Source organism: Prinia subflava, chromosome 3 (genome assembly GCF_021018805.1).
Source record: "Prinia subflava isolate CZ2003 ecotype Zambia chromosome 3, Cam_Psub_1.2, whole genome shotgun sequence".
Lineage (NCBI taxonomy): Eukaryota > Metazoa > Chordata > Aves > Passeriformes > Cisticolidae > Prinia > Prinia subflava.
Window position 1 is genome coordinate 86,153,404 of NC_086249.1, and position 27,180 is coordinate 86,180,583.

Sequence of the window (27,180 nt, forward strand, 5' to 3'; positions counted from 1 at the left end):
AAAGCCCCTTTTACAGGGTTTTAAAATTTCTCACACTTACAGACAAGATTGGCCAAGGGTCTTAACTCTGCCCAGCTCACTGGCCAATGATATGGGTGTATCTGTGTATCTGTGCTTCAAAGTGGCTGACTGAGGTCCTCTGACTGGGTTTGAATCCAACTTATCCTTGTTGTGTCTAGGGACTTGTTTACGTCAAGCTAGGCTAGTTGGGCTGGTATCTGTTAAGCCAAATCATCTATGCGGATATAGTCTCGCTGTATCTGTTATACCTGACCAGAATCCAAACAGAAATAATGCTATGAAAAGTGTTTTTCAATCATCTAAATAAAATGTATGAAAAAGAACACAGTGTTTTGAACACTGTGGCCTGAAATTTCTATAATATTCAGGAACACATTGTTTCTACATATGTACAGCTCCAGATGGTTTTCATACAAGTTGCGTCTGTGCATTTGAGAGCAGAATTTGGAATATATTAAAAAAAAAATTGAAGTACAAAATTTGTGTTATTTAGTTTCCAGATCATATTTTGATTACCTAACTGATTTACTTAATTACTTATATGACTATTCATTGTTACTAGTGTTGCAAGTTCATATGATGCTTCATGCAGCACAAGACAGGAGACCTAGGCTGAATTTGCAGGGTGTATCTTTTTTGAAATTCCTGTGCTATCATTTTATCATTATGCTTATTCAGCTCCTAGTTAACCAAAGACTGCAAATCAAAAGGTCAACATCTAAGAAATTTCAAGATGGATATTTATGACATCCTTCAATGACAGCAAAGCCGATATATCCATTAATGTATCACCTAAACACTGGTCTACTTGCAGAAGTATGCCTGCACAGCAATAGCCACTGGCTGATTTGACACTACAGCTAAATTCTGGATTTGGTTTTCTATGCCTACACTGTATTTTTTGCTAACAGCACCAACAAAGTTTTAAAGCAAACTTGAAAGTTCTCACTTTCTCCCTGATAGTTTATTTCACTGGGTAGTTTTGGTGTGTACTAGGTTGCTGTAGAGGGCAGCTCTAGTGGAAGTTCTCTGCAGGCACTCATCGAGCAACCTCCAACGTTTAGGAATACATAAAGCTCCAAAGAGCCTTATCTCGGCCTGGGATCACAGTAAATCCAATCCAACAGAAAACAGTCAAATAATATATAGCACAGATGTATGAGCCTAAGCACTACCTTTGATGTTCTAGCAATCTGTTTTGCTTGAGTCCAATTATTTGCTTATGGGGACATTACCTCCTGATACTTGGCTGCAACCTTGTATGTTAATGATTGTTGGCAAGAAATCCAAACCTGTAGCTCTGTTAGTTCACTGCATGGGTCAAAACACTGTAGACGAGATCATTACACTGCAACTGGTCACAAATGTTTTGGATAGGTTCTCATGTACTGTTTTCATTTCCTTCCTCTTGGGAATTCTGTGCATGTGTGAATTTCCCACACTTTAACATTTGTGACTTTTGTACATGAAACAACAACAACAATGAAGTTCAGCTGAATTATCTGCACTCAGGGAATCTGATGCCGTAAACTTCTTACAAAAAAAAAAAATGGATTCAAACATCTATGCCCTTCTTCAAAGAAAATTTAACAAAAATAAAAATACAAAAGTATTTTGACTGTGACTTCGACTGTCTAACATACCTTTTAAGTATAAAAATATTAAGTTCAATACAGATGTTACTATTTGTAACAGATGTTACTATTGTATTGTTACTATATGTTACTATTTCTTCATATATTTTTCCCAACCCTCACACAACTAAAGGATACAAGTATCTACACAGTGTCACTGGTTCACTGGTTTTGTTGCTTCCTTTTGGGTTGTTTTTTAATGTTTTTGCTCTTTTTAAGTATTACCACCTTGTGGGTTTTCTGAAATAGAACCACACAAACTAAGTGTTTTGGGGAAGCATCCTTCTGCTCCTCCCATAAAATTATAGTTAAATTTGCCATTAACACAGCTAACATTCAATTTCCTTGGTTATGTGCATTTGGTGTATAATTCTGATCACCCAAGCTTACAAATGAAGTAGATCCACATATACAGAACATCAAGGGAAATTGCAACAGACAAAAAATCAAACCAACCCAAAACCCAGACCCAGTTTGGTTCTGTTCAACAGTAAACCACACTGCATCAAACTTAATTCACTTTGTATTCCCAGGCAATGAAATTATCATTTAGACTCTGGATGAGAACTTGAAATATGAAAGGTGAGGAATCTTAGTTAATGATTCCATATGTATTTGTGTAGCCTTTTCTCCCCAAGAATTCTACTGAGAGAACAGTAATCACAGCCTAATCTACCTAATCTTTTTCCTTAAAATTAGCATGTAATGCATTTTTCTGCAGTAATGAAACTAACTCCAAAACTTCAGAACTTATGTTTCACTTGGGACAGAGAAGTGAGAAAAATATTCTAAGGATAAAGGCAAATTAATTTAAAATAAAAATTAAGACATTATTTTAACGAACTCTCAGTTTATGTGAAATATTCTTCCTACAGATTTCCATTTCAGAATAGTTTGTAAAGTAATAGGAAAACTAAACACATCTACTATTTGAGAAAGATTGCTCTGACAGTTTTAAATCGGAAACAAGAACTATGATCTCAGAGATTTAGACTGGTAGTGGAAAGATGTAGCTTCAGAAAAATATATGTCCTCTTCACAAAGAACTATATTTAATGTTTTGACACTTAAGAGGTAAATCAGCCATGAATGTATGAAAAATAAACTGACCTATGTTTAAATAACTGTTTCCAAACCCTGAATAGTGAAGTTAAGCTTGCAGATTTATGTATACAGCAGAAAATCATTACACTTTCCTATTACTGCATGCTGCCATGTAGCAAATCAGGGCCATCTGCATAACAAACTCCAGATGTAGTGGGGGAAATCTCTCTCTTTGATAGCACAAACATCTTTGAAAACAGGAATTGCTGATTTTTATAATGTTTATATCAATCTAAGTCTTTATTACCTTAAAAACAAAATCCAAATATAGCCCAAACAGAAAATTCCTAAATTTAATTTGTGTCCTCCCCCTCTTACCTTCTCTGGTGATGCAGGAGGGTGAAATCTCTTTGCACAAAGTAAAAATGGATCAGGATGTGGCTTGCCACGCTTCAACTCAGGATCATCTCCCAGCACAATATGATGAAAAAGACGAAATAGGTCTTTGTGTCTGGTTGTTTTTCTCTGAAATGACTCTTCACTCGAGCTGGTGGCAACAGCTATGGGTATCTTGTGTTTGTGTAAATGATGGATCAGCTTACTAACCCCTGCAAGACAAATATATACATTTTAGTTTATATATATATGCATGTAAGTTGATATATGTATTAATGTTTATACCCAATTACAAAACATGTAGCAATAATTCAACAATGCTGTCTTACTGAATGTAATAAACCTATTTCAAATAGTCAGTGTAAAAGAAAATTCTCGTTATATCTGAAATGTTCCTTCTACACTTAAAAACCATGGAACATTCTGTAAGTTATATACATATTTTTCCTATTATCAAACAATGCTTTTCTCAAAATATGTCAAAAATGTGATTAACATCACTCATAATGAGCCCAACTAGAAACTCATTAAGCTATGTCTCCACATTATGTAAGTTTATTAGCTGAAACTCTACGAGTTTGGGAGAACATTTTCTTTCATATACAATTATGCTCCTGGGGAAAAAAAAAATCAAAGAAGTATACCCTTCTCACTGGATTGCAGAGTTTTAATTTCTGAAGTAGGTATCAAGGGGGCACAAGCCAGCCTGTAAGAGAGCTCAGTTTCCCTCTTTTGCAATTACTAAAGCAAGTAACACTGGGCAGAGGAGAGCAGCTGTCAGTCACAGTCGTTAATACCAGAGCTTTATCCATTGATGCTGTGAACCCAGAGTAATGAACACCTCAAGCCTAATGGATAGAAACTTCAATCTGATCCAGCCTTCTAGGGAAGGTTAATGCAGTGAACAGTGAAAACACAACCAGTCTGTGTAAGGGAAACATACTTTGTTATTCGGTTCAAGTTTTGAGTTTTCTCTGAAGGGGTTTTAATTGTCCTTTGCTGAAGCGTTCTAAATGCTGGATACCTTTCCCAGATAAAACAATTAGCATTATCTAATGAAGAACAAGTGTGGATGTCTGGTTTTTATCAATTCACATGAGAAAATCCTCCATACCTGTAAAATAATTTCAGCTGTGCTTTTTGGCATAAATCCCAACTGTACTGGACACAAGATATTAATTTCAGGTAGTTTTGGTTCAAGTAGACTCCAGATGATTTTGGTTCTTTGAAACAACTTGAACATAATTTTGTTTTCATCTTCCAACTACATTAATTCTTATCCTATTTTTCACGCCTCGCAGTACAAAAATAATCTTATTCTCTTCCTCCTGATTCACTATCATCGTTACATCTGGTCTCCACTCCCTTAAACCATTCCTACTCCTCCTTTGCCACTTCACCACCTCTGATTTTTATTTTCCTTGCAATCCAGCCATTCAATTCTATAAACAACGTTATCTGACATACGTTATTCCCAAGTATAGTCATATGCCCAACTTTGAGAAGTTGTAAGTACTACTGATAATAAAGTGTGTAGATTAATAAATAAGTGCAGTAACTGATCTACCTATCTGGAAATAGGACTTGTAGGTATGAATTTCTGCAGATTTCTCATTTATTCTCCAGAATCTAATCAAACAATTAATAACTGACATTTCCAGCTCCATGCTTATATTTGAAGATGGCCTTTAAACTTTAAATACATGCACTTCTCTAATGTTAGATTTTGAGATGGACAGACATAGCAAGCACTACTGCTCCTCTAAGGTCAGTACATCAGCCATTTAGAAGCCTTCCCTTAAGAGATTATACTAAGCAAGTGCACTTTTTCCCAAATGATGTTACTATGTCCTGAAATATGATGTTAAATACAAGCCAGCTTTTTAGTCCAAATAGTTTACATCCTCATTCTGAATCATGCAAAGTAAGTCTATATTAAATTAATGGAAGCACTGAGATTCCTTAATGTAAAGCAGTAGTATAAGTGTCTCCTCCCTAAAGTAAAATGCATTCATTCTAAGGAATTTAATAAACTGCAATGTTTAGCAAGGCTAGCACACATAAGCGTATTGTTACTTATGTCCAAAGATTACACAAGCAGAAGGCTCTTCCTATCTCCTATGCCCTTGCTATAATATGGCTAGTTTTCTCTAAAGTTGTGCTCTTTTTAAATAGCTAATTTTCTTCAGTCCCACTGCATCACAGCTTCTGTTCATCTCTCACTGGGTATGTTTATTCTATATTCTATTGGAGGTAGCCAGCCACAGAAAAGCACTGTTGCAGAAAGGTTATTTCTTCAGGGTTCTCTCTTGTATTCCTCGAGCACATGCCATGATTTCAGTGTAAATGTGTATGCATGTGTGTCTGATTTCTCTTTTTGGCTTCCCTCACAACGAGGGAGCTAAAACGCAGTTGTCTCTAATATCTCCAGAGAGAAAATATTTACATTATTCAGAGAACATGCCACTTAAAAAATATTATTTGCATACACAGAGCAAGACTAAAAAAAATGCAGGGGGCAAATCAGCTGCCCAGAAAAAGAATTAAAAGAATTAAAGAATTAAACTGCACTTGGAAGAATACCTAGCATAATTTGACAAGCTCAAAACACCAGCAGCTGAAAAATATTTTCATTCCATGTTTGCTTTCCTCTTTTTAAAAGCTATAGATCAGGAAAATCCATTTTTGTTTGCATCAATTACTACCAGTTTAGCTCTAGACACTTTGCCACCACATCAAATTACTGACACAATTATTGTACTAATTCAGCATATAATTCTTCATTAAGATGATAATATCTTCCTTAGTATCTTTCTAATGCTTTTTTTCAAAGAAAACGTCAACAGAAGAGGAACTGAGGAACTGCTTTAAAGATCTGTAAGAAACTTGCCCTGGCAAATACTGTGTCATTGTATCTTCTGTAACTACAAATATTTTTCAGTGAAATGACAATCAAAAGTAACCAATTCAAAATTCAATGGCTTTGAAGAAGTATACTGAAAGTTCCCATGATCCCCCTAACTTCTAATTTACTTGTGGCTACCATGTAAGGGATCAAGGTGCATCCATCCCAGAGGGACCCCTCTGCTAGACTTCTTGGGACTATCCCCCACCTCTCCTACTGAAAACTTAGTCATATAAAGCAAGAATAAAAATTAAAGAAAGATCAAAAGAAATAAGGATCCCTGTTTTCACACCATAAGAATACACTCCAAATGTGGCACACAGGCAATAAATGTCTTATGTGGAACAACATAAATTCTTCAAATAGTTATTAAAAAAATCAGGAATAAATATCCCACATTGCTATGATGTATTTCCAAATGTACTCGTTTTCAGATAGTCAGAGGTAAGTACTGTATCTTTATGCTCTCTTTAAATAAGAAGTTTTAGATCAACACAGAAGCTTAATATATACTAACTACAACAGTTAAGCACCAGTGACCATTGCACAGAAAAACAGGTGAAAAGAATTGTATGCAGAGCTTCGTTACAGAAGTTGAAAAGGAGAATCCACTTCAAATGTCAGCATCTTTAAAACCCAATTAATCACAAATGTCAATGAAGTTATCAACTTTGAGAAAAAAAAGAAAACAAACCAACAGAAATGACCTATTTCTTCTGAGACCACAGACACATTTAAAAGAAAGAGATTGGCTCTTTTGTTCTGAAAATTGTGGAAAAGCATATATATTTTATTTTTTTGAAAAATGAACTTTTATCCCTCCATTTGACTCCAGATATGGTGGTCTCTTTAGATTCAGCTGATATCATGGTGACTAATATATTGGATCAGCTGAGAAACTAAAAATAAGACTTATACTGAACAACAAAACCCTTGGGCTAACTGTCACATTTTCCTTCTAATTGACTGATACAAACATGTACACCAAGAGTTCAGGAAACCAAACCATGTTACACTAAAATGATCTAATGAGAATCCCTATCTAATTAGGGATGTTATTCCATCACTGTTTTCTACATTATTCCTTTTAAGGTATCAAATTTTATAATCAAATGACATTATGAAGTGAAAATTAACAAGATGAAACTCCTGAAAACTAACTGAAATTGATGGAAAGCAAAGGGAATTTTTATTTTCTGTTTAGCTTTACACAAACATGATCTCTGTGTCATGCACAATAGTTTAGAACAGTGAACAGCACATACATTTTTTGTACATTTTATTTTATATAACTTCAAATTTTTGTACCATCCCCTTTCTTGTATTTATCTGTCCCTGAACTAAACACTGTTCTCAACTTGTATCACTTCTGTATGTCCAGATTCACATCAATTTCTTTTGAAATGCTTTCAGATAAAGAAGGAAAGACTATAAAGCTCTTCTATTTTTTTCAAATGTTAGTCTCCAACCAAACTTTTGTCTATGAACATGTTACAGCTATATATGAGAATGTTCTTCAAGATAAACAAGGAAGTGATCTCCATGATAAACTGAGAAAACACGTGAGGTAAGGAAGAGAATTATACACGCTGCTTCAGGACTGGACCTTAATTTCAGTTTCCTCTGTTCCCCAACTGAATGTCTGTTAAGGCCTTCCCTCTGTAAGGTCTTGTAAAATCATGGCTCAGGCCTGTTACTTTGGCTAAGTTGAAAAGGACTGTGGGAAAGAGATTCAGCTGAATTGGGGTAGAAAAATAAGTTATGCAACCATTATGTGTTAACATTGTGGTTTATCGTGGTTGGTTGAATTATGTTTGTTATGAATTAAAAGTATGTAGCTGATAACCAGCTAACTGCTTAAAAAGGCCTGTTTTTTGCAATAAAGTGGCTCTCCCCTTTGCACCTGCCTGGGGACTCTGCATCACTACAGACCCTCACTCACCCACACTGGTGTATATATTTCTGCTTGCAGTTGATTCATTTGAAGCCATAATTCCATCATACAGACCATCACACAGCCAGCTCTGACAGTACCTTAGCCTGAAAATCCACTATTTGATAGCTGTATACACAGTGCCAAAGCCCTACAGTCTTCCAGCTTCAGAAAACAGCTGGTTTGTGTACTGTCAGCACAGAGTGCAGGAGCGAGGTCATGTAAATGCTCAGGCCTACACAGACAGTCCACCTGTCTTCTCTAATGTCTCAATTCTAAAAAGATGAGCATAAGCTATGTAAGAAAAAGCCCTTAAAAATGAACTTCACAAGACCACCTCTCAAAAAAAGTGTGCACTGCATATAAGACCACAATAAGTTAAACACCTAGAATTTATAAGGCAGATCTTATGAAAACTAAGCTTCAAAACTACATGACAGGATCTCCTACATGGTTCAGAAGGCCTCAGATAAACAGTGTCATTTTCAGTGGCATATCCTTTTACAAACACCACAGTGTACTATATCCATCTTGCCACTGCTTAGTTCTTCCCTGAGTGGCATCTAGGTACCAAGTACATCTTATTTCTGATTAATAGTATTTTATCCACAATGCAATCTCAGAAAGAAAATCAAGAAATCAATATGCAATAGAGAAATAGCAAATGTATGTGTGTACTGTTGCTCTTAATTTATCTGAAAGCTAACATTCTCAGCCAGGAAGGACATATAGAAGACATATCCAGATTTTCCCACGCTTAAACAAAATCCAAACAGTTCACAGGGCTTTCAGATCTGCTACAATCATCATCTATAATATTCCTTTATAGTTTACAACTAATTCAGCAAAAATGTTAACCAACTGAAAAACATTTTTGAGCAGGCAGGAAGAGAGAACCATCTGTAATATACATATATAGTAATATCTCATATTCTTCCAAATGATCACTGACTTTATTAAAGTAATTACAGTGTAAGACATCTAATAATCTAAGAAACAATATAGCATAGGATTACTTTAGTTCGACAGTAACTAATAATAATAATAATAACCCCATACAAACAAAACACCATAAACAGTACATTTCTTAACCTAATTAAATGCAAGCACCAAGTAGTCAATGAAATCAGGTTATATTGTGGTTTCCACAGATTCTGTGTATTCTTCAGATTCAAGTGGAAGTTCAAATTAAATTATTACAGAAAGCTAAAGTCGACATGTATGGAAATAATAAAAACTTTAGCTAGAGTGATTATTCGGGGTCATTCCTTTCATAGTTGTTTTTTTTTTAGAAAGTAAACACATGCAAACTCTGAAAACAACTCAAAATAGAAAATGGGTATTTTAAAACTGATATGAAGATGACTTATTATGTTCAAAAGTTTCTCCACACTTTAATTAGTTTAATAAAAATACTACTTCTCATTTCACAGAATTACAGAATAAGCTGAGTTGGAAGGGTTCCACAAGGATCATCGAATCAAATAGCCTTTACTCACAGACGCCTCAAAAATTATGATTAAAGTAACAACTTTAGTGCTACCCGCTGCTGCTGGGTATCCTTTAACATAGTTTTGGGGACTACAAAAGTGCTTTAGAAAAAGTGAGGTATTTAGGAAATTTTACAGATCGTCTTACTCGTCTCCTCAGGTAGTTACTGGATATTTGGTAAGTGATCCAGTTACAATCCTGTGCTATGTCTGTCTGTATTTCATAACCACAATCATTTGGTTACCAGTTAATTTTCGTTGTTCAAAAGATACTCATTGTCCCTATTGAAGTAAGCCATAAAGATGACTTTCCTTTGTACTATGTACTAATGAGTACTATTAGTCATATTTATTTCATTGTCAACTGTAATTATAAGACAAAGAAAAGATTTTCTTCCCAAACATTTTGATAAGAAATGTGGTAGTTTGAAAAAATAGAGTATGGAAATATGTTACAAAGTTCTTTTTAACAAAGAACAAAAACTGTATTTCATGGGCAATCAGATCTTTCCTTATGCGTATTTTATTTTATCTATCCATACTTATGCTTTCTTGGGAGGGGTAGTAGGGGGTGGTGTAACTTATTATTTATTTAATCTGAACTAGTTACTCTCATTCAAAAACACCACTGTTCTTATTTTTATTTTCATATCATGTTTGACTAATCTGTTAATCTGCTACCTCTTTCATCCTGTTTCCCTTTCCGTTTCTTGATGTACATGTACAGTTTGTTTCTCCTTTCCTACTGTATTTTTGGAGCTTGTCTACACCAAATAGCCTATGCTAATACAACTACACTTGCTAAGGCTTGTAGCTCAGATGCAGCATATTCTGGAGAAGAAACAACATGGTTACAGAACCCAAAATCAACAGATTTTCAGACCTGTGCACTGAACTATTTGTTGGGAGAACTACACTGGCCACTGTATTCTCTCCTCATGTAGTTTGTGCACGAATTCATAGAATGTTTTGGGTTGGAAAGGACCTTGAATATCATCTAGTTCCAACCCCCTGCCATGGGCAGGGCCAACTTTGCTAGGTCAAGCTGCTCCAAGCCCCATCCAGCCTGTCCTTGAACAATTCCAGTGATGGGACATTCATACCTTCTTTGGGCAATCTTTTCCAGTGCCTCACCACTCCTGCAGAAAAGAATTTCTTCCTAATATCTAATCTAAATCCACTCCCTTTCAGTCTGAAGCCATTCCCCCTTGCCCTGTCACTACATGCCCTTGTAAAAAGTCCTTGTCCAGATTTCTTATGAAATACTGAAAGGTGCTATCAGGTCTCCCTTGGGTCTTCTCTTCTCCAGGCTGAACAACCCCTGTTCTCTCAGTCAGCCTTCACGGACAGATACTTCATCCCTCTGATAATCTTCATAGTCCTCCTCTGAACTTGCTCCAACAGGTGTTCATCCTTCTTATGCTGGATGCATCACAGCTGGATGCAGCACTCCAGGTGGGGCTTTCTTTCCACTCATAAAGAACACAGTAGAGGGGCAGAATTGCCTCCCCTGACCTGCTGGCCATGCTTCTTTGGATGCAGCCCAGTTCACAGGTGCCTTTCTGGGATGGGAGCTCACACTGCCAGGTTGTGTTGAGCTTCTTGTCAATCCACGCCCCTGTCACGATCCAAGTAGGAATCGTGATAGGTTCGTGTGATCTCAGAGTGCAAAAAGTACTCGAGGGGACAATAATTTAATCATACAACAAATGCACCTTTATTGAGTGCCAACAACACTTGCGATAGAGGGAATGAGAAAGGAAAAATAGGATACAGAGCGAGGAAAGGGGGGCAGGGGGATATAGCTACCAACGGCAGAGGCGTCCTCGTGGCGTGGCGTCTGGCCAATGGATCCGTCTTCTGTCCGTGGGGAGATCTCGAAGTGTGAGTCACAGGGGGAAGCTTTTATAGTCATTTCAGAAGCGGGGGGCACCTGGCCAACATAGGCAAAAGCGGGGGGCACCTGGCCAAGGCGGGCAGAAGCGGGAGGGAGCACCCGAAAGTCATTGTGAGGAGCCCCGTTGCTCTGGGAACCAGGTGCAACCGTTTAGATCGAGCAGGTCTGGGCCAAGCAGGTCTGGGCCTGGTTGCAGGTAAGCACAGGCTGTCCAGCCGTCCATTGTCTTCGTACAAGTTCCCATGGGAGCCAGCTCCGGTCCAGTAGTCACACCTGCAGTTCAGTGCTTGGTACACACACACACCGTGGGTTAGGCCCGAGCCCCTTGCACACAGTTGTCGCTGTGCGTGTTTTCCTAAACCCCAGGGCACGCAGCGACATTCAGGGGTGCGACACCTTCCCCCGGGGAGCTCTCACTTCCCCACCGGGACTCTGGTTCAGCCAGTCTATGGGCGCAGAGACAAAGTGAAGACGAGACGGGTCTTGGGGTGAACTAAGGAGATTTATTACAGGTATAACTGAAGCATAACAACTAAAAAATGAACCCCAAAGACCAGGGGCACGTGTCCTCCCGTGCGTTTTATAGACAGGGGAATACAAAGCAAGCAACCAATGAAAATGCACTCAGGGAGGGGTTTAGGGCAGGGAGTACAGAACAAAATCCGATGGGAATAGCAGAAGCAGTGTGATGATATGAAACAGCAAATGATATATCGATTTAAGAAAGACTGGCAGGGAAGGCTCTAGAAATAGAGGCAGGGGCACAGAGGATTGACACCTAACAGTATGTATAATTTAAATCATAACACACAAATGAAATAGAGAGCTAGCTTGAAAACTTAGAGTAGAAAATCCACACCGCAACATCCAGTCCCTTCCTTGACTGAGGACCTTGACGAAGGTCGTGAGGCAAAAACAGGGACCCTTGGGCCCCGACTCTCACAGCCCCCAAGCTTCTCTTGTTAGGGCTGCTCTCCTCTGCCCTGCATGTATTGGTTCTTGGGATTACCTCAACTCAGGTGCAAGACTTTGCACTTGGCCTTGTTGGCCTTCATGAGGTTTTCCTGGACACACCTCTCAAGCCTGTCCAAGTCCCACTGGATAGCACCTCTTCCCTCCATCAAGCTGACTGGGCCACACAGCCCAGTATCATCAGCAAAGCTGCTAAGGGTGCACTCAATCCCACTGTCCATGTTGCCAACAAGAATGTTAATGAGCAATGGTCAAATACAACTTTGCACTTTTCTCCACAGGCATTCAGTACTCCCACATGTACATTACATTGCTCTTCATTCCCCACTGTGCAGATAGTAACTAAGCAGCACAAGAACAGAGGACACCTGACTTCTGTGCTGAAATCAAAGCTCTTTAGACACCCATATTCAAGTCCACTTCATTTTGCTGTAATATTCAGAAGAAAATATTTACTCCTGAGAAAAAGACTAAAGGAAACCAAAGTGATCCATGCAGTGTTTAAATTAACTGTACATATATATTATGCATGTCTCGATGATTTATGTCCACTTGTACACAACTAAACTAAAATATTAAAGATAAATATAGCTTCTGTATTAAAAAGACTGCTCCTTTTTTCCAAAATCATTTACAGTTCCCACACTGAGTGTGATATGACAGCACACGAATGTGGTAGAGCTTTTCAAGATTTCATCACTTTCTTTAATCAAAGAAAAGTTAACATTAGCACTCAGAGCTTTGTCAGGTTGATTAGATTTCTAACCAGTTCCATGATAATCCTTAAGTTCACAAAAACAAATCTATGGCAAGGAACCTCAGCAGGCTCTAAACATTAAAAGTAGTCAGCAAAACAAAACAACCTCACTTAGAAAAAGAAGATGACGTTTGTTAACATAAGTAACAAAATTATTTTAAAGTATATTTTATGTAGTCTGGTGTTCTACAACAATGGCAAGCCCATCATTGGTGCTAATAATTTTATACACTTGCTCTCAGTCCTCAGGCGAAGTCAGGATTGCTGCTGTGAAGGTGACAGTGTGACAGAGGTGGGGTTATCCATTGCTTGGTTTAATTGCCATTAATGCTTTAACTTGGTCAGCCCTGAACAGGCAGTTGGACTAGATGACATTTGTAGGTCCCTTCCACTGAAATAGTTCTATTCTATTCTATTCTATTCTATTCTATTCTATTCTATTCTATTCTATTCTGTTCTGTTCTGTTCCGTTCCTGTTCTATTTCTGAATCTCATGAAACTTCAGAAACACACTCTCAGATCAACCTGCTTCTTTATTTGTTATGACATAATGTTTAAAATCGCTTTTTGCAATTGTATGTCATCCTTTCATTAAGCTACAAATATGGAGGTGAAACTACCAGCCTACCCCCGCCCTCCCCCCCCTTTTGGAAGGCCATGACTATTAATACGGAATTTTGTCTACTCATTTTATTGTTCCCTACAAAGTATCAGATTCTTCAGGTTGGAGCAACTTCTTATTAATTAAATTATTACTGTCATTTTAATCTGCACATATTGACACATGCATGACCATAGAAGGAATATAAGTACTAAATTTTACATAAGTCAAAACCTGCATCAACTGTGTCACTGATTTCCTGATAAAAGCATGTTTGGGATGCAGTCCGATGTAAACACCAAATGTTTGCTATCAGCCAAACAGGAAGTATGATTCTGAGTTTGCAGCTAATTGGCTGATCTCTAGGGGTTACAGGCTCACTGAGCCCAGCATGGACTCACTAGAGCTTCTTACCATTAAAACAAAAACAGGAAGGAAAAGAAAAGATCATGGTAGGAAGTCTGTTTAACTGTCAAGAGCACAACATGAATCAAGGAAGCAACAGTTAAGCAAACTAGACTGCTGGTTGAATGGAACTGTTCAAGAAAAAAAAAATTGGAGTGAGTTGCCTCTGAAATTTGAATTGTTATCCTTTCTTCTCTTTTTGTGCTTTCTGACTGGTTTCATTTGGTACTAAAACTGAGGTGTGAAATTATGTCCTCATGGCTGCAAGGGACAGTCAACTGTACTTGAACTGGAAAATAGTTTGCACATCACATTCTGCACTGGCTGAAGAGGACATGCAACAACTAAATCCCAGTTATCATAAAAACAACCCAGGAATGGAAAATGTCTCACTCCATATATATTCTAGATTTATGCAAAAGCATGCCTATACAGATACAGGTAGATATAAATATGCATGGTTTTCTTCTGTTTTGCTTGTCATTCCCTCATCTTCTGACTGTGCACTTCCCTGCAACACAGAAATGCTCAAAATGCATTTGCAGAAACAGAAAGCCTACTGCATTACTCTTGTAGATAACAATGTCTGTACTCTGACAGAAATATTTAGAAAAGTGGCATAGTCGCAGGCCTGTCATTTTGTAAGTGTCATCTTGGATTAATTTCTTTCTCCACTGAATCAAAATTACCATTCCTTAAATTTCTTTCAGAACAAAAAACAAATCTAACTGTGAAAAATTCTCAAATAGTTACCAGAAAATTCCATATTAGAAATGGATGGAGCCTCTTCTTAGATGAAATTTGTATTTAGACCACAGCCTGATATATTGAAGCTTGTCTGTGAGTCTGGCCATACTGAAATAGCCAAAATTCTGTTTTCAGCCACTTCTGTCCCAGAGGTGTTGTACACTAAGTGGTATGCCTGTCACATAGCTTGTGCCATGGTTTGACCCCAGCTAGACACTAAGTACCACACAGCTTCTCACTTAGTGCGCGTGTCCTTCCTGATGGGTCAGGAAGACTGATCAGGAAAAAAAAAACCCACCTTGTGTGTTGAGATAAGAATAGATTAATAATCAAGAAAAAAAGTAATAATGACAATATTAATATTACCAGTTGTAAAACAAAAGGGAGAGGGGGAGAGACAGATAATATCTAAAAAGACTGATGCACAATGCAATTGCTCACCACCAGTTGACTAATGCCTAGACCATCCTCCAGCCACGACTGGTCCCTCTCTTGGGTAACAACCCCAGGTTATATACTGGGCATGATGTGCTATGGTATGGAACATCCCTTTCACCAGTTCTGATAAGCTGTTCTGGCCATTGTCCCTCCTGGCTTATTGTGCACATATTCACTGGCAGAGCATGAGCAAATGAAAAATCCTTGATTTAGGGTAAGCACTACTTAAACATCAGTATGTTACCAACTTCATTCTTATACTGAATCTAAAACACAGAACTGCACCTGCTAGTAAGAAGAAAATAAACTCTATCTCAGCCAGAACCAGGACAGGTTTCTAACTTGTCAGACAAAGAACCGCTTTGCCAATTAAATATTCATTCAACTTCCACACTATCCTTAACCACCACTGACATAACTCTCATTTACTTGATTTAGGAATTTACAGAGGAATTTACATCATCTTTGGTAAGATCACATGCATAGCTCATCCAGAAACAAGTGGCACTTGGTTTGAATCACTTTTTCAAACATCATCGGTCACTGTTTAGCAGTGCTTTCCACCAAATCAAATTTCAATCCAATATTTTGGACAACCTTTAGAAACTGATTAAAAAATAGAACCTCACCTGTCTATTAACTGTCAAAGATTACCAGAGACACAGCATGTTGGAGTCCTCTTACATTGTTAATATAAAAATTAACTTTCACTTTCCTGTATTTACCTGTAACCATCTAAAAGATCAGTTTAGTCAGAGAACAATGTAAACTCAAAACATTACCAGTATCTGACATCTTGCACAACACATACAAGAAGCCCATTCTTAATTCAAGAACATTAAGTGACTGTAGAATAAATCCACAATCCATTAATAAACATCCTCAGAAATCACAAGAACACAAAATCTGATTAAAAAATCTGGTTAACTGGAGAGCAATTCTTAAATAAACTGAATAGTAAGTAGCTGGAGACATTTTCCTCTAGCTTATTAGCTCTCATCAACCTGGTTTCCCAAAATTCATGGCAATTCAGCTTGTATCCTAGTTCACATCAATTCTAATTTAGAATACAGACTGAAAAAAGTTATCATATGCATTTAGTTGAACTGAAAAGATAATCAGTTGAACAACTTTGGTGATGATGAAAATGTTTACTTTCTTTTCCTAGCACGAATTTTGCTTATTTCGATGCCTTGAGAGACTACCTAGAACAGAGGCTAGAGAGTGTTAAAGGAATAAAGTAGGTATTTACTAAAAAGGCCTTCAAAGGATCCATCTTGGGCAGTACAAGAGCCTGGCTGAGGCTACACCCAAGATGGGCAATGGGTCACAAGTTTTCACACTTTTGTAAGTTTTGATCCATTTACATACTGGGTTTAATTGTCCAATTACAGCTTCAGGTTATGAAGTCCCATCCTCCCAGACTGCTCTCCTCAATTTGTTGTTGTTTATATTTTTTGGGCCTGAAACTGCAAGAGTGTCCTTAGTTCTTGGGCTGGAAAAGGATTGTTTTGTCTAACTAAACTGTGAGAAGAACTTTATATGAAGTTCAGAGTTACACACTAATGCAGTACAGAATCTGGAAAATATGGAAGCTAAAACTTAAGGTATCAGTTTCATCCAAAATAGTCCAGCTTCAGAGAGGCCAAAATTCACTTTTTGAAGGCAAGAACAGTAAAAAAACTTCACTTTTCCTTTGGCTAATCTGTTCCATCACTTTTCTAACTCTGTTCAAGCCAGGTCAGCCACACAGTCTTCAGAGTCTTCAGCAGCCACGGAATATCCACCTAATACCATCAATTACTGGTATTATTTCTTTACAACAACTCTTCTCTGCGCCACCTAACATTTTACTCAGTCTGTTCACCTGGTGTTTTCTACACCCAGACAAGGTTTTTTTTGTTTGGCTTGCAAAAGATGTATTTGAAACGTTAGTTCCAGAACCTTGAGATGAAAAACAAAAACCACATCAATCCAGCTTTCTTGTTTTTCTGGAAAGTTTAACAAGGCTTACAGTTTCAGGTAGATCTATAAGTGAGAGAGATGCAATTTGAAAAATCTTGCATATAAAAGTCATTAGTGAGAAAACTAAGAGAGAACTAGGTTGGACACACAATATACTAAAGATTTTTAAGCTGCTGAAAAATCAAACTTTTTATTTTTGCTACTTGTTATTTATTCCTAACCTATCACATGTTTTTAACTTTCATCTTCTTAATGCATTATGAAACAAGGTTTAAAAAAGCATCTAAAATTAAAATATTAATGTGCTGTAGAAATTGTCAGAACAAATGAGCACATGCTTAAAGAGAAAAAATGATAACTGTTAAACTTGTACGGTGACATGCATTTATTTCACTTCTAATACTTTTTTATAGTCCCCTCCTGGGTTTTTTTGTGGGGTTTTTTTCCATCATAAATTACTGATATTTGCTCCAGAAAGTTTAACATTGTACATAAAGTTAGCAGTAATCCTAGCTTTAGGTACTGATAGTGTTGCATGGCTGAAGATTTCTCTCAGCGTTTCAAATCTAAATGTAATTGAATATCAAAGAATGCATTCACACTACAGGTAAGATTCACGCTCTTGCTTATCTGGAGTTACCTTGTTGGAGCTACTCACTTGACCATCCTGCACAATCACTGGTAAAAGACACGTATCTTCAGAAGGTAAGGAAACTCACCTGTCTTAGGATAACCTGAGAAACCCTCCTTCTCCACTGACACACTCAGATACTATACTTGAATTTCAATCTTCAGGTTAGGCAAGATTAATCCCAACAAAAAACCCCAATGGGCCCACATACTTTTAGATGTGCACGCAAACGCATTGGTGCTTAACAAAGTCAGACTATGCATGCTCATAGCCAGCTAAAACACAGCTGCCAACAACAACTATAAAGAATCTACTTTACCAAACACAATTCATGCATGTATATCTAGTCTTTTTTGTTCTTTTAAAACATTAAAAAAGGTTTTCTCCAAGTAAACGGGAAAAAAAATCTGTCGACTTTAACAGGTAAAATATCCTTTTAAGCAGTTCAATAAACAGGTAGATTTAGGTAAATTTTCTAAAATAAGAGCAATGAAACATAACCTGTAAGAGTAACTGCTTTGCGGAAGGCAGATTACAAACTTCTACTTTGATTAACATTTAAGTAATTCCATAAAGAGTTTATAAATGCTACAAAGAAACATACCTGGCATCAACTCAGCAGTATGAAATACCTTCTCCTGCCTCCTTTTACTTTCATTTAGTAACTCTTCTTCAGTCATTGGAAGATCTAGAGCATCTCGAATAATCTTTGTGGCTTCTGGAGCTTGTCTGCCTAGAACCATGGATTTCAGATCCCAGTCATAGGTCTTCCCAAAAGGCTCACAGATCTCTTCATACACCATTGAATAGAGACGTTCAGTATCTGAAAAAAAAGAAAATAACCTATGTACAAACAAGCAGGCAGCTAGTCTTGCTAGGAGACCACAGAAATGGTCAGAGCATGAAGTGCCAGGAGCCAGACAGCATGTAGCAAAGTGGATAAAATGCCTCCCTTTATTTGCAAGAGTGAACCAAGGCTTCTACCATCACCTCAGAGGCACCCAGATTTTTCATGCTGTCATTTCTTCAGTAAGAAAAGGTAACTTAGGGTCTCAACAAATAACTACCTGGACCTTCTCTTTCATCACGTTTCTTTATTATGCAGGTTAGCAAGCAGTGTCTTAATTAAAATACTCTATTTATGCTTTTCATGTGAAAGAAACGAAAGCAGGAAGGAAATCTGGTACTTGGGGGAATGCCATTGCATATTCCATGTAAACTGAAATAAGAAAGAAGATTTAATTATTTAAGAGGGTCTTTGAGAGGAAGCTTCTAAGTGCCTTCAAAGACATTATGGTCATTATTACAGCACTGCTGGCACCACTGCATTTACAAGAGATTACTCAAGCAAAACACACTCACTTGTGTTTCCAAGGGATTTCAGACAAGGCTAAACTTCAGACTGAATTTTGGCAGTGATACTATCAGCTTATATGTCAAAGGTGGTTTTACATTTAAAGCTATTTTTTTAATACAAACAAACAATTTGTCCTTTCCTACCCTCCTGCACCTACAAATTTTTGAAAAAGAAGGTCGTTAACATTTAATTTAACACTAATATGGGGATAAAATGTACTTCCAGCTCTCGTCTTCATTTCGGCAAAGATCTCAAACACTGGCTTTTCTAGCAGTCCGTTTATCTTTTTAAGTAGTCTTAAAGTCAGCTACTGCTGTTAACCATGCTTTAATTTCCTTCTCATGCATGTCTCTGCCTTCTGTAGCTCTAAAAATGTGTTTATCATCATCACTTCAGAAATGAAAGGCAAAAGCAAGGAAAGAAATAAGATGCTCTTATGAGATTTATTTAGAGAAACTAGGGACTTCATTTATCAACATGCCCTTTGCCATTGTTGGGGGTTAGATTTGGTTTTTTTTTCTTCTCACAGAATTTTTTCCCATAAGTTTCCAAGAAGCCTTAATGACTACTTAGTCAGAACAAAAAGAGTGCTTGAGGGATATGGCAGCACGAAGCTACACCTATTGTTTTTGAGTCCCTGGGAGTGTCCTTCAGAGGGGAGAGATGATGAGCCTTAGAGAAGGCAAAAAAGACAGATCTGGGGGAGGGGGAGGCACTCTTGCTCTCAGCGCCGAGGAGGACGGTCAGGCTGCCCTCTGCCTCTGCCTCGTCCTGGGAAATCTATCGTTATCTGTTCGTGTACCCGGGAACCCTGAGCTCGCTTTCTCCAGCCTCTCCCCCCACCGCCGCTGCTTCTTCGGACCTTTGAGGTTCCCCTGCTACTCTGTAGCCCTGCACTGCCCAGCCCTGCCGGGACACCCCTGCTGTTCCAGCTGCCAGCGCAGAGCTCCTCATCTCATCCACCAGCCCAGGACTTTTCCTTCCTTCCAGTTCGGCCTCTCGGAGTCCTGCAGGGGCATCCAGATCAAACTGCTCTGGGCTTTTGTAAAAGAAAGCCCTCAAGGTTCTTGGTTCTGTTTATTATTGATGCTGTAGTTGTTGTTTGTTTGTCGTTTTGTCATATATATTAGTAAAGAACTGTTATTCCTACCCCCATAACTCTGCCTGAAAGCTCCTTTAATTTTCCTTTTAATTGGAATAATTTGGAGGGAGAGGATTTGAATTCTCCATCTCTAGGGAGGTCCTGCCCCTTCCTAGCAGATATCTGTCTTTAAACCAAGACAGATTATTGGCGCCCAACGTGGGGCTTGAGGGCATTGAGAAGAAAAGGAATAACAGTTCTTAAGTGACCTTGTGCACTGGGTATAGAAACCTCCCTAAATAGCATCATGTGGTCTAGCTTACCTTGGTTTGGGTGGCATGTAGTTGTGGCTGTGTTTCTCCCATTTGCAGGCCCTTATTTAAACATGGGCCCTATAACTAAGGCTACTGTGGCTGTTATCCAGTTTGCACTATGGGTTAATAAGGTGAGGAATTCATGGATTTTTAACTTCCTCTGGAAGGCAGGCACATGGATACATGGCTATCACACTCTAAGTGTTTGTTTGTAGGGTTACTTTAACAATGGTACCTATTGTGAGGAAATGACACCAGGGGAAATTTTTTCCCAACCCTTTACTCAGCTCTTTAGGTCTATTCCACCAGTTTTTGAAGGGTTTAAATCTTCTCTGAATGCTAATGATATCATACAATAGCTAGTATTGCTCACAGGCCTATTCTATTTAATATTCCGAGATAAGGGGAGATTGGCCTGGATAACCACCCTGATACCTACCCCAGAGAATAAAGATACTGCCCTAGAGACTGAGGGTGCTGCCATGGAGCCTGACACTGCCCCACAAACTAAAGATGCTGCCCCACCACCTGACCCTGACATAAAGCCCACCTCAGGAATGAACCACCCAGATTGGGTGGGAGTTCTGGTAAAGGAGATAGGCAAGATGCTGAAGGAGCACACTTCCCTAGTGGTGGCCTCATTAGCCCCAGCTGCTGGCAAACCCTCCCCCTGCCCTGAAGAGGGAGAGTCTGAAGGTGCAGCAGTAGAACCCACAGACGTTACAACTGTCCAGGTTCCAGCTGAACCACAGGGGCAGTCACAGCCAGCAGCAGTTGCCCCTGTGGAAAGGAAGAAATATAAGGTGAAATCAGAGCACCCAAGTGATAAGGATAAAAAAGGAAGGCCCTCACAACCCACAGGGGAGCCAGAAGTTGAGATCATCACCGAGTCCCTGTCATATGAAAATCTCCGTACTCTGCAAAAAGATGTTGCACGACGGAGACGTGAGCCTTATACAGCCTGGTTACTTAGAGTCTGGGACCTTATGGGTAGAGGTGTGCAACTGGATGGTGGTGAGGCAAGGAATATGGGACCCTTGACCCAAGACTCAGGTGTGAATCAGGTATTTGTAAAAGAGCAAAGACCCCTTCACCTCTGGGACCGGCTTTTAATGAGTGTAAGGGAGAGGTTTGTCCACAGAGACAGAATGCAGGAGCACCACCTTAGCATGCGCTGGAAGACTGTTGAAGAAAAGATCCAACAGCTGAGAGAAGTGGCAATACTAGAGGTAGTTTTTGGGAAGGATGGACAGCATAACAATGACCCCGACAATGTCAGGTGCACAGGGCAAATGTTGTGGAATCTAGCAACTAAAGGGCCATCTGAATATAAAACATTCATGTCAATGATTAATGCTGATACCAGCCGAGTGACTGTAAGTTCTGTAGCCAGCAAGCTTAGAAATTTTGACAGTATGATCAGTGGCCCAATACAGACTCAGGTCTCTGCCGTGGTTAAAGAACTCCAAGAGGAGATAAGGGAGGTGAAGGAGGAGATGAGGAGGAACAGTTCCCATGTGGCACCGGTGCGAGCCACAGGCCCCAGAGTCAGAACCCAACGTCCTTCAGCTAGAGAGAGAGAGTACATCCCAAGAGCTGACCTGTGGTCCTTCCTGCGTGACCATGGAGAAGACATGGGAAGGTGGAATGGGAAACCCACTTCTGCCCTAGCAGCACGGGTGCGTGAGCTCAAAGAGAGAAACACTAACCGAGGGGGTTCCACTAGAATGAAGGTAGCCTCAGCCTCCCATGACCAGGCTGTCAGGTATTACAGAAATGAGGATGCTCTGTCAGACCCCCTTGAAAGAACCTCTACTATGTATACACAAGAAGAGAGTAGTAACCGGTGCTAGAGGGGCCCTGCCTCTAGCCAGGAAGAGGCACGGGAAAACCGAGTCTTTTGGACTGTGTGAGTTCTATGGCCTGGCACATCAGAGCCACAGAAATATAAATCTTTAGTTGACACCGGTTCTCAGTGTACCCTGATGCCGTCAGAACATGAGAGAGCAGAACCTATTTCCATTGCCGGGGTGACAGGGGGATCACAAGAATTGACTCAGTTAGAAGCTGAGGTGAGCCTGACCGAGAAGGAGTGGCAGAAACATCCGGTTGTGACTAGCCCAAAGGCTCCGTGTATTCTGGGCATAGACTATCTCAGGAATGGCTATTACAAAGACCCTAAGGGGTTCAGATGGGCTTTTGGAATAGCTGCTGTGGAGGCAGAGGGCATTAAGAAATTGAACACCTTGCCTAGATTATCAGAGAACCCATCTGCAGTAGGACTCCTGAAGGTAGAAGAGCAACGAGTACCTGTTGCCACCTCGACAGTGCATCGCCGGCAGTATCGGACAAATCGAAATGCTGTGATCCCCATTCACAAGATGATCCGAGAGCTGGAGAGCCAAGGGGTGGTCAGTAAAACCCACTCACCCTTCAACAGCCCCATTTGGCCTGTGCGCAAGTCTGACAGAGAATAGAGACTGACTGTGGACTATCGTGGCTTGAATGAAGTGACTCCACCGCTGAGCGCCGCTGTGCCGGACATGCTAGAACTCCAGTACGAGCTGGAGTCCAAAGCAGCGAAGTGGTACGCCACAATCGACATTGCTAATGCGTTTTTCTCCATTCCTCTGGCTGCAGAATGTAGGCCTCAGTTTGCTTTCACCTGGAGGGGCGTGCAGTACACCTAGAACCGACTGCCCCAGGGGTAGAAGCACAGTCCCACCATCTGCCATAGACTGATCCAGGCTGCACTAGAAAAGGGTGAAGCTCCAGAACACCTACAGTACATTGATGACATCATTGTGTAGGGGAACACGGCAAGGGAAGTGTTTGAGAAAGAAGAGAAGATCATCCAGATTCTCCTGGAAGCTAGTTTTGCCATCAAAAAGAGCAAAGTCAAAGGACCTGCCAAGGAGATCCAGTTCCTGGGAGTAAAGTGGGAAGATGGGCGGCGTCAGATTCCCATTGAGGTCATCAACAAGATCACTGCGATGTCTCCACCGACCAGCAAGAAGGAAACGCAAGCTTTCCTAGGCGCCATAGGCTTTTGGAGAATGCACATTCCTGAGTACAGCCAGATTGTGAGCCCTCTCTACCAGGTAACCCGCAAGAAGAACGATTTCCACTGGGGCCCTGAACAGCAACAAACCTTTGCCCAGATCAAGCAAGAGATCGCTCATGCAGTGGCCCTTGGCCCAGTCAGGACAGGACCAGAAGTGAAGAACGTGCTCTACTCTGCAGCCGGGAACCATAGCCTGTCCTGGAGCCTTTGGCAGAAGGTGCCTGGTGAAACTCGGGGTCGACCACTAGGATTCTAGAGTCAGAGCTACAGAGGGTCTGAAGCCAACTACACCCCAACAGAGAAAGAAATCTTGGCTGCCTATGAAGGAGTCCAGGCTGCCTCAGAAGTGATTGGCACAGAAGCCCAACTCCTCCTGGCACCCCGACTACCTGTGCTGGGGTGGATGTTCAAAAGAAAGGTTCCCTCTACCCACCATGCCACCGATGCCACATAGAGCAAATAGACTGCCCTCATCACTCAGCGCGCCCGTATCGGAAACCCAAATCGCCCTGAGATTTTAGAGATAATCACAAACTGGCCAGAAAGTGAAAACTTTGATCTCACAGATGGAGAAGAACAAGAGCAAGTGACACGTGCCGAAGAAGCTCCACCGTATAATCAGCTGCCAGCAGAAGAAACGTGCTACGCTCTTTTCACTGACGGTTCCTGTCGCATCGTAGAGATGAACCGCAAGTAGAAAGCAGCCGTATAGAGCCCCACACGACAGGTTGCACAAGCCACTGAAAGAGAAAGTAGATCAAGTCAACTTGCAGAACTCAAGGCTGTTCAGTTGGCCCTAGACATTGCTGAAAGAGAGAAGTAGCCAAAGCTCTACCTCTACACTGATTCATGGATAGTAGCCAATGCTCTGTGGGGTTAGCTAAAAAGGTGGAAAAAGGCCAACTGGCAGCGTGGGGGAAAACCAATCTGGGCTGCTGATGAGTGGAAAGACATTGCTGCTCGGGTAGTCAAGCTACCTGTGAAAGTCCGCCATGTAGATGCCCACGTCCCCAAGAGTCGGGCTAATGAGGAGCACCGAAACAACGAGCAAGTAGATCAAGCCGCCAAGATAGAAGTGTCAAAGATAGACCTAGATTAGGAACACAAGGGAGAGTTGTTCCTAGCTCGATAGGCCCACAACGCCTCAGGTCATCAGGGCAGAGATGCCACCTATAAGTGGGCACGAGACCGAGGGGTAGATCTAACCATAGACAGCATTTCTCAAGTTATTCATGACTGTGAGACGTGTGCTGCAATCAAGCAGGCCAAGCGAGTGAAGCCCCTATGGTATAGCGGGCGATGGTCCAAATACAAGTATGGGGAAGCCTGGCAAATTGACTACATCACCCTTCCCCAAACCCGCCAAGGCAAGCGCTACGTGCTGACCATGGTGGAAGCCACCACTAGATGGCTAGAAACCTACCCTGTGCCTCACGCTACTGCCAGGAACACCATCCTGGGCCTGGAAAAGCAAGTCCTGTAGAGACATAGCACCCCTGAGAGAATCGAGTCAGACAATGAGACCCATTTCAAGAACAGCCTTATAGCAGCCTGGGCTAGAGAACATGGCGTTGAGTAGGTGTACCATATTCCTTATCACGCACCAGCAGCCGGGAAAGTTGAACAGTGCAATGGCCTGCTTAAAACCACCTTGAAGGCATTGGGTGGGGGGACTTTCAAAAACTGAGAGATTAATTTAGCAAAGGCCACATGGTTAGTGAACACTCGAGGTTCCACCAACCGAGCAGACCCTGCCCAATCTGAGCCCCTGAGAACAACAGATGGAGATAAGGTTCCAGTAGTACACATGAGAAGTATGCTAGGAAAAACTGTTTAGATTAATTCTGCCTCCAGCAAAGACAATCCCGTCCGTGGGGTTGTCTTCGCTCAGGGACCAGGATGCACCTGGTGGGTGATGCAAAGGGATGGAGAAACCCGATGCATACCTCAAGGAGACCTTGTTTTAAGATGAACTACCCACATCACGTGTCTGTACCCATATCTGTATGTATAGATGTATATAATTTAAGCCATGCATGTGTATATATATATATATATTTTAAAGGTTTAAATTCAATGTAATAGGTTGGTATGGAAAAAAATTCGGGGTAGATGATGTTGGGGGTTAGATTTAGTTTTTTTTTCTTCTCACAGAATTTTTTCCCATAAGTTTCCAAGAAGCCTTAATGACTACTTAGTCAGAACAAAAAGAGTGCTTGAGGGATATGGCAGCACGAAGCTACACCTATTGTTTTTGAGTCCCTAGGAGTGTCCTTCAGAGGAGAGAGATGATGAGCCTTAGAGAAGGCAAAAAAGACAGATCTGGGGGAGGGGGAGGCACTCTTGCTCTCAGCGCCGAGGAGGACGGTCAGGCTGCCCTCTGCCTCTGCCTCGTCCTGGGAAATCTATCGTTATCTGTTCGTGTACCCGGGAACCCTGAGCTCGCTTTCTCCAGCCTCTCCCCCCACCGCCGCTGCTTCTTCGGACCTTTGAGGTTCCCCTGCTACTCTGTAGCCCTGCACTGCCCAGCCCTGCCGGGACACCCCTGCTGTTCCAGCTGCCAGCGCAGAGCTCCTCATCTCATCCACCAGCCCAGGACTTTTCCTTCCTTCCAGTTCGGCCTCTCGGAGTCCTGCAGGGGCATCCAGATCAAACTGCTCTGGGCTTTTGTAAAAGAAAGCCCTCAAGGTTCTTGGTTCTGTTTATTATTGATGCTGTAGTTGTTGTTTGTTTGTCGTTTTGTCATATATATTAGTAAAGAACTGTTATTCCTACCCCCATAACTCTGCCTGAAAGCTCCTTTAATTTTCCTTTTAATTGGAATAATTTGGAGGGAGAGGATTTGAATTCTCCATCTCTAGGGAAGTCCTGCCCCTTCCTAGCAGATATCTGTCTTTAAACCAAGACAGCCATGTAAAAATATTTTTAATGGAGATAATAAAATAGTGAAGTTATTCATGTGGATATTGTGTCATTTTCTGAATACATAAGAATTATGCAGGAATGATTAAACTTTAGGCTTTAACAAAGACACTATGAAGAAAACAGTCTGAAGAAAGAAGCACAGAGGCCATGACTACAGCACATGCCAAGACCTTCCTTGCAGGCTGACAAATGCTCCCTACTTCACCACAGTAATCTGTTGTCCTGAGATCAGCAGATGATTCTGACCTGAAAGCAAAGGGAGGGGCCACTTCACCACGGTGTGAACATACAGCAGAGCAGAATACATTCACTGCCACCTGCCATAGTGCTCTAGTCCATGTCTCCTTTCAGTAACTAGAGGGGATGTTGGGCCAAAAGATCAGATGAAGACCCAACATACTTGTCTGGAATGTTTAACAGAGCAGCAAAGGGTTCACAAAATCCTCTTACCTTAAAAACAGAGACAAAACCTGCATTACTCTTTGTAAATGCTCCTTAAACAACCACATTTAAGGGAAAAAAATTACAAGTGATCTTGGAGACCCCTCAAATACACAGGAAAGGTATCACAACTGAAACATAGGCAAATGGGCTCTGGAAAGT

At 40.5% G+C, this 27,180-nt stretch overlaps 1 protein-coding gene and 1 long non-coding RNA gene across 3 annotated transcripts in view; both read right to left on the bottom strand.

Moving 5' to 3' along the window:
- PUDP (pseudouridine 5'-phosphatase) overlaps positions 1-27,180 on the bottom strand; it is a 77,025-nt gene that overhangs the window by 25,340 nt on the left and 24,505 nt on the right. For both annotated transcript variants that reach the window (XM_063392806.1, XM_063392807.1), the window contains exons 2-3: positions 18,441-18,659; positions 3,078-3,307 (exon numbers count right to left, since the gene is read on the bottom strand). In XM_063392806.1, the coding sequence (XP_063248876.1) occupies positions 3,078-3,307; positions 18,441-18,659 (449 nt within the window). The remainder of the gene's footprint in view (positions 1-3,077; positions 3,308-18,440; positions 18,660-27,180) is intronic.
- On the bottom strand, positions 11,117-11,653 carry LOC134548671 (uncharacterized). The gene is made up of 2 exons (XR_010079858.1): positions 11,387-11,653; positions 11,117-11,356 (listed from the first exon to the last, which is right to left on the bottom strand). It is a non-coding gene; the product is annotated as an uncharacterized LOC134548671 (long non-coding RNA).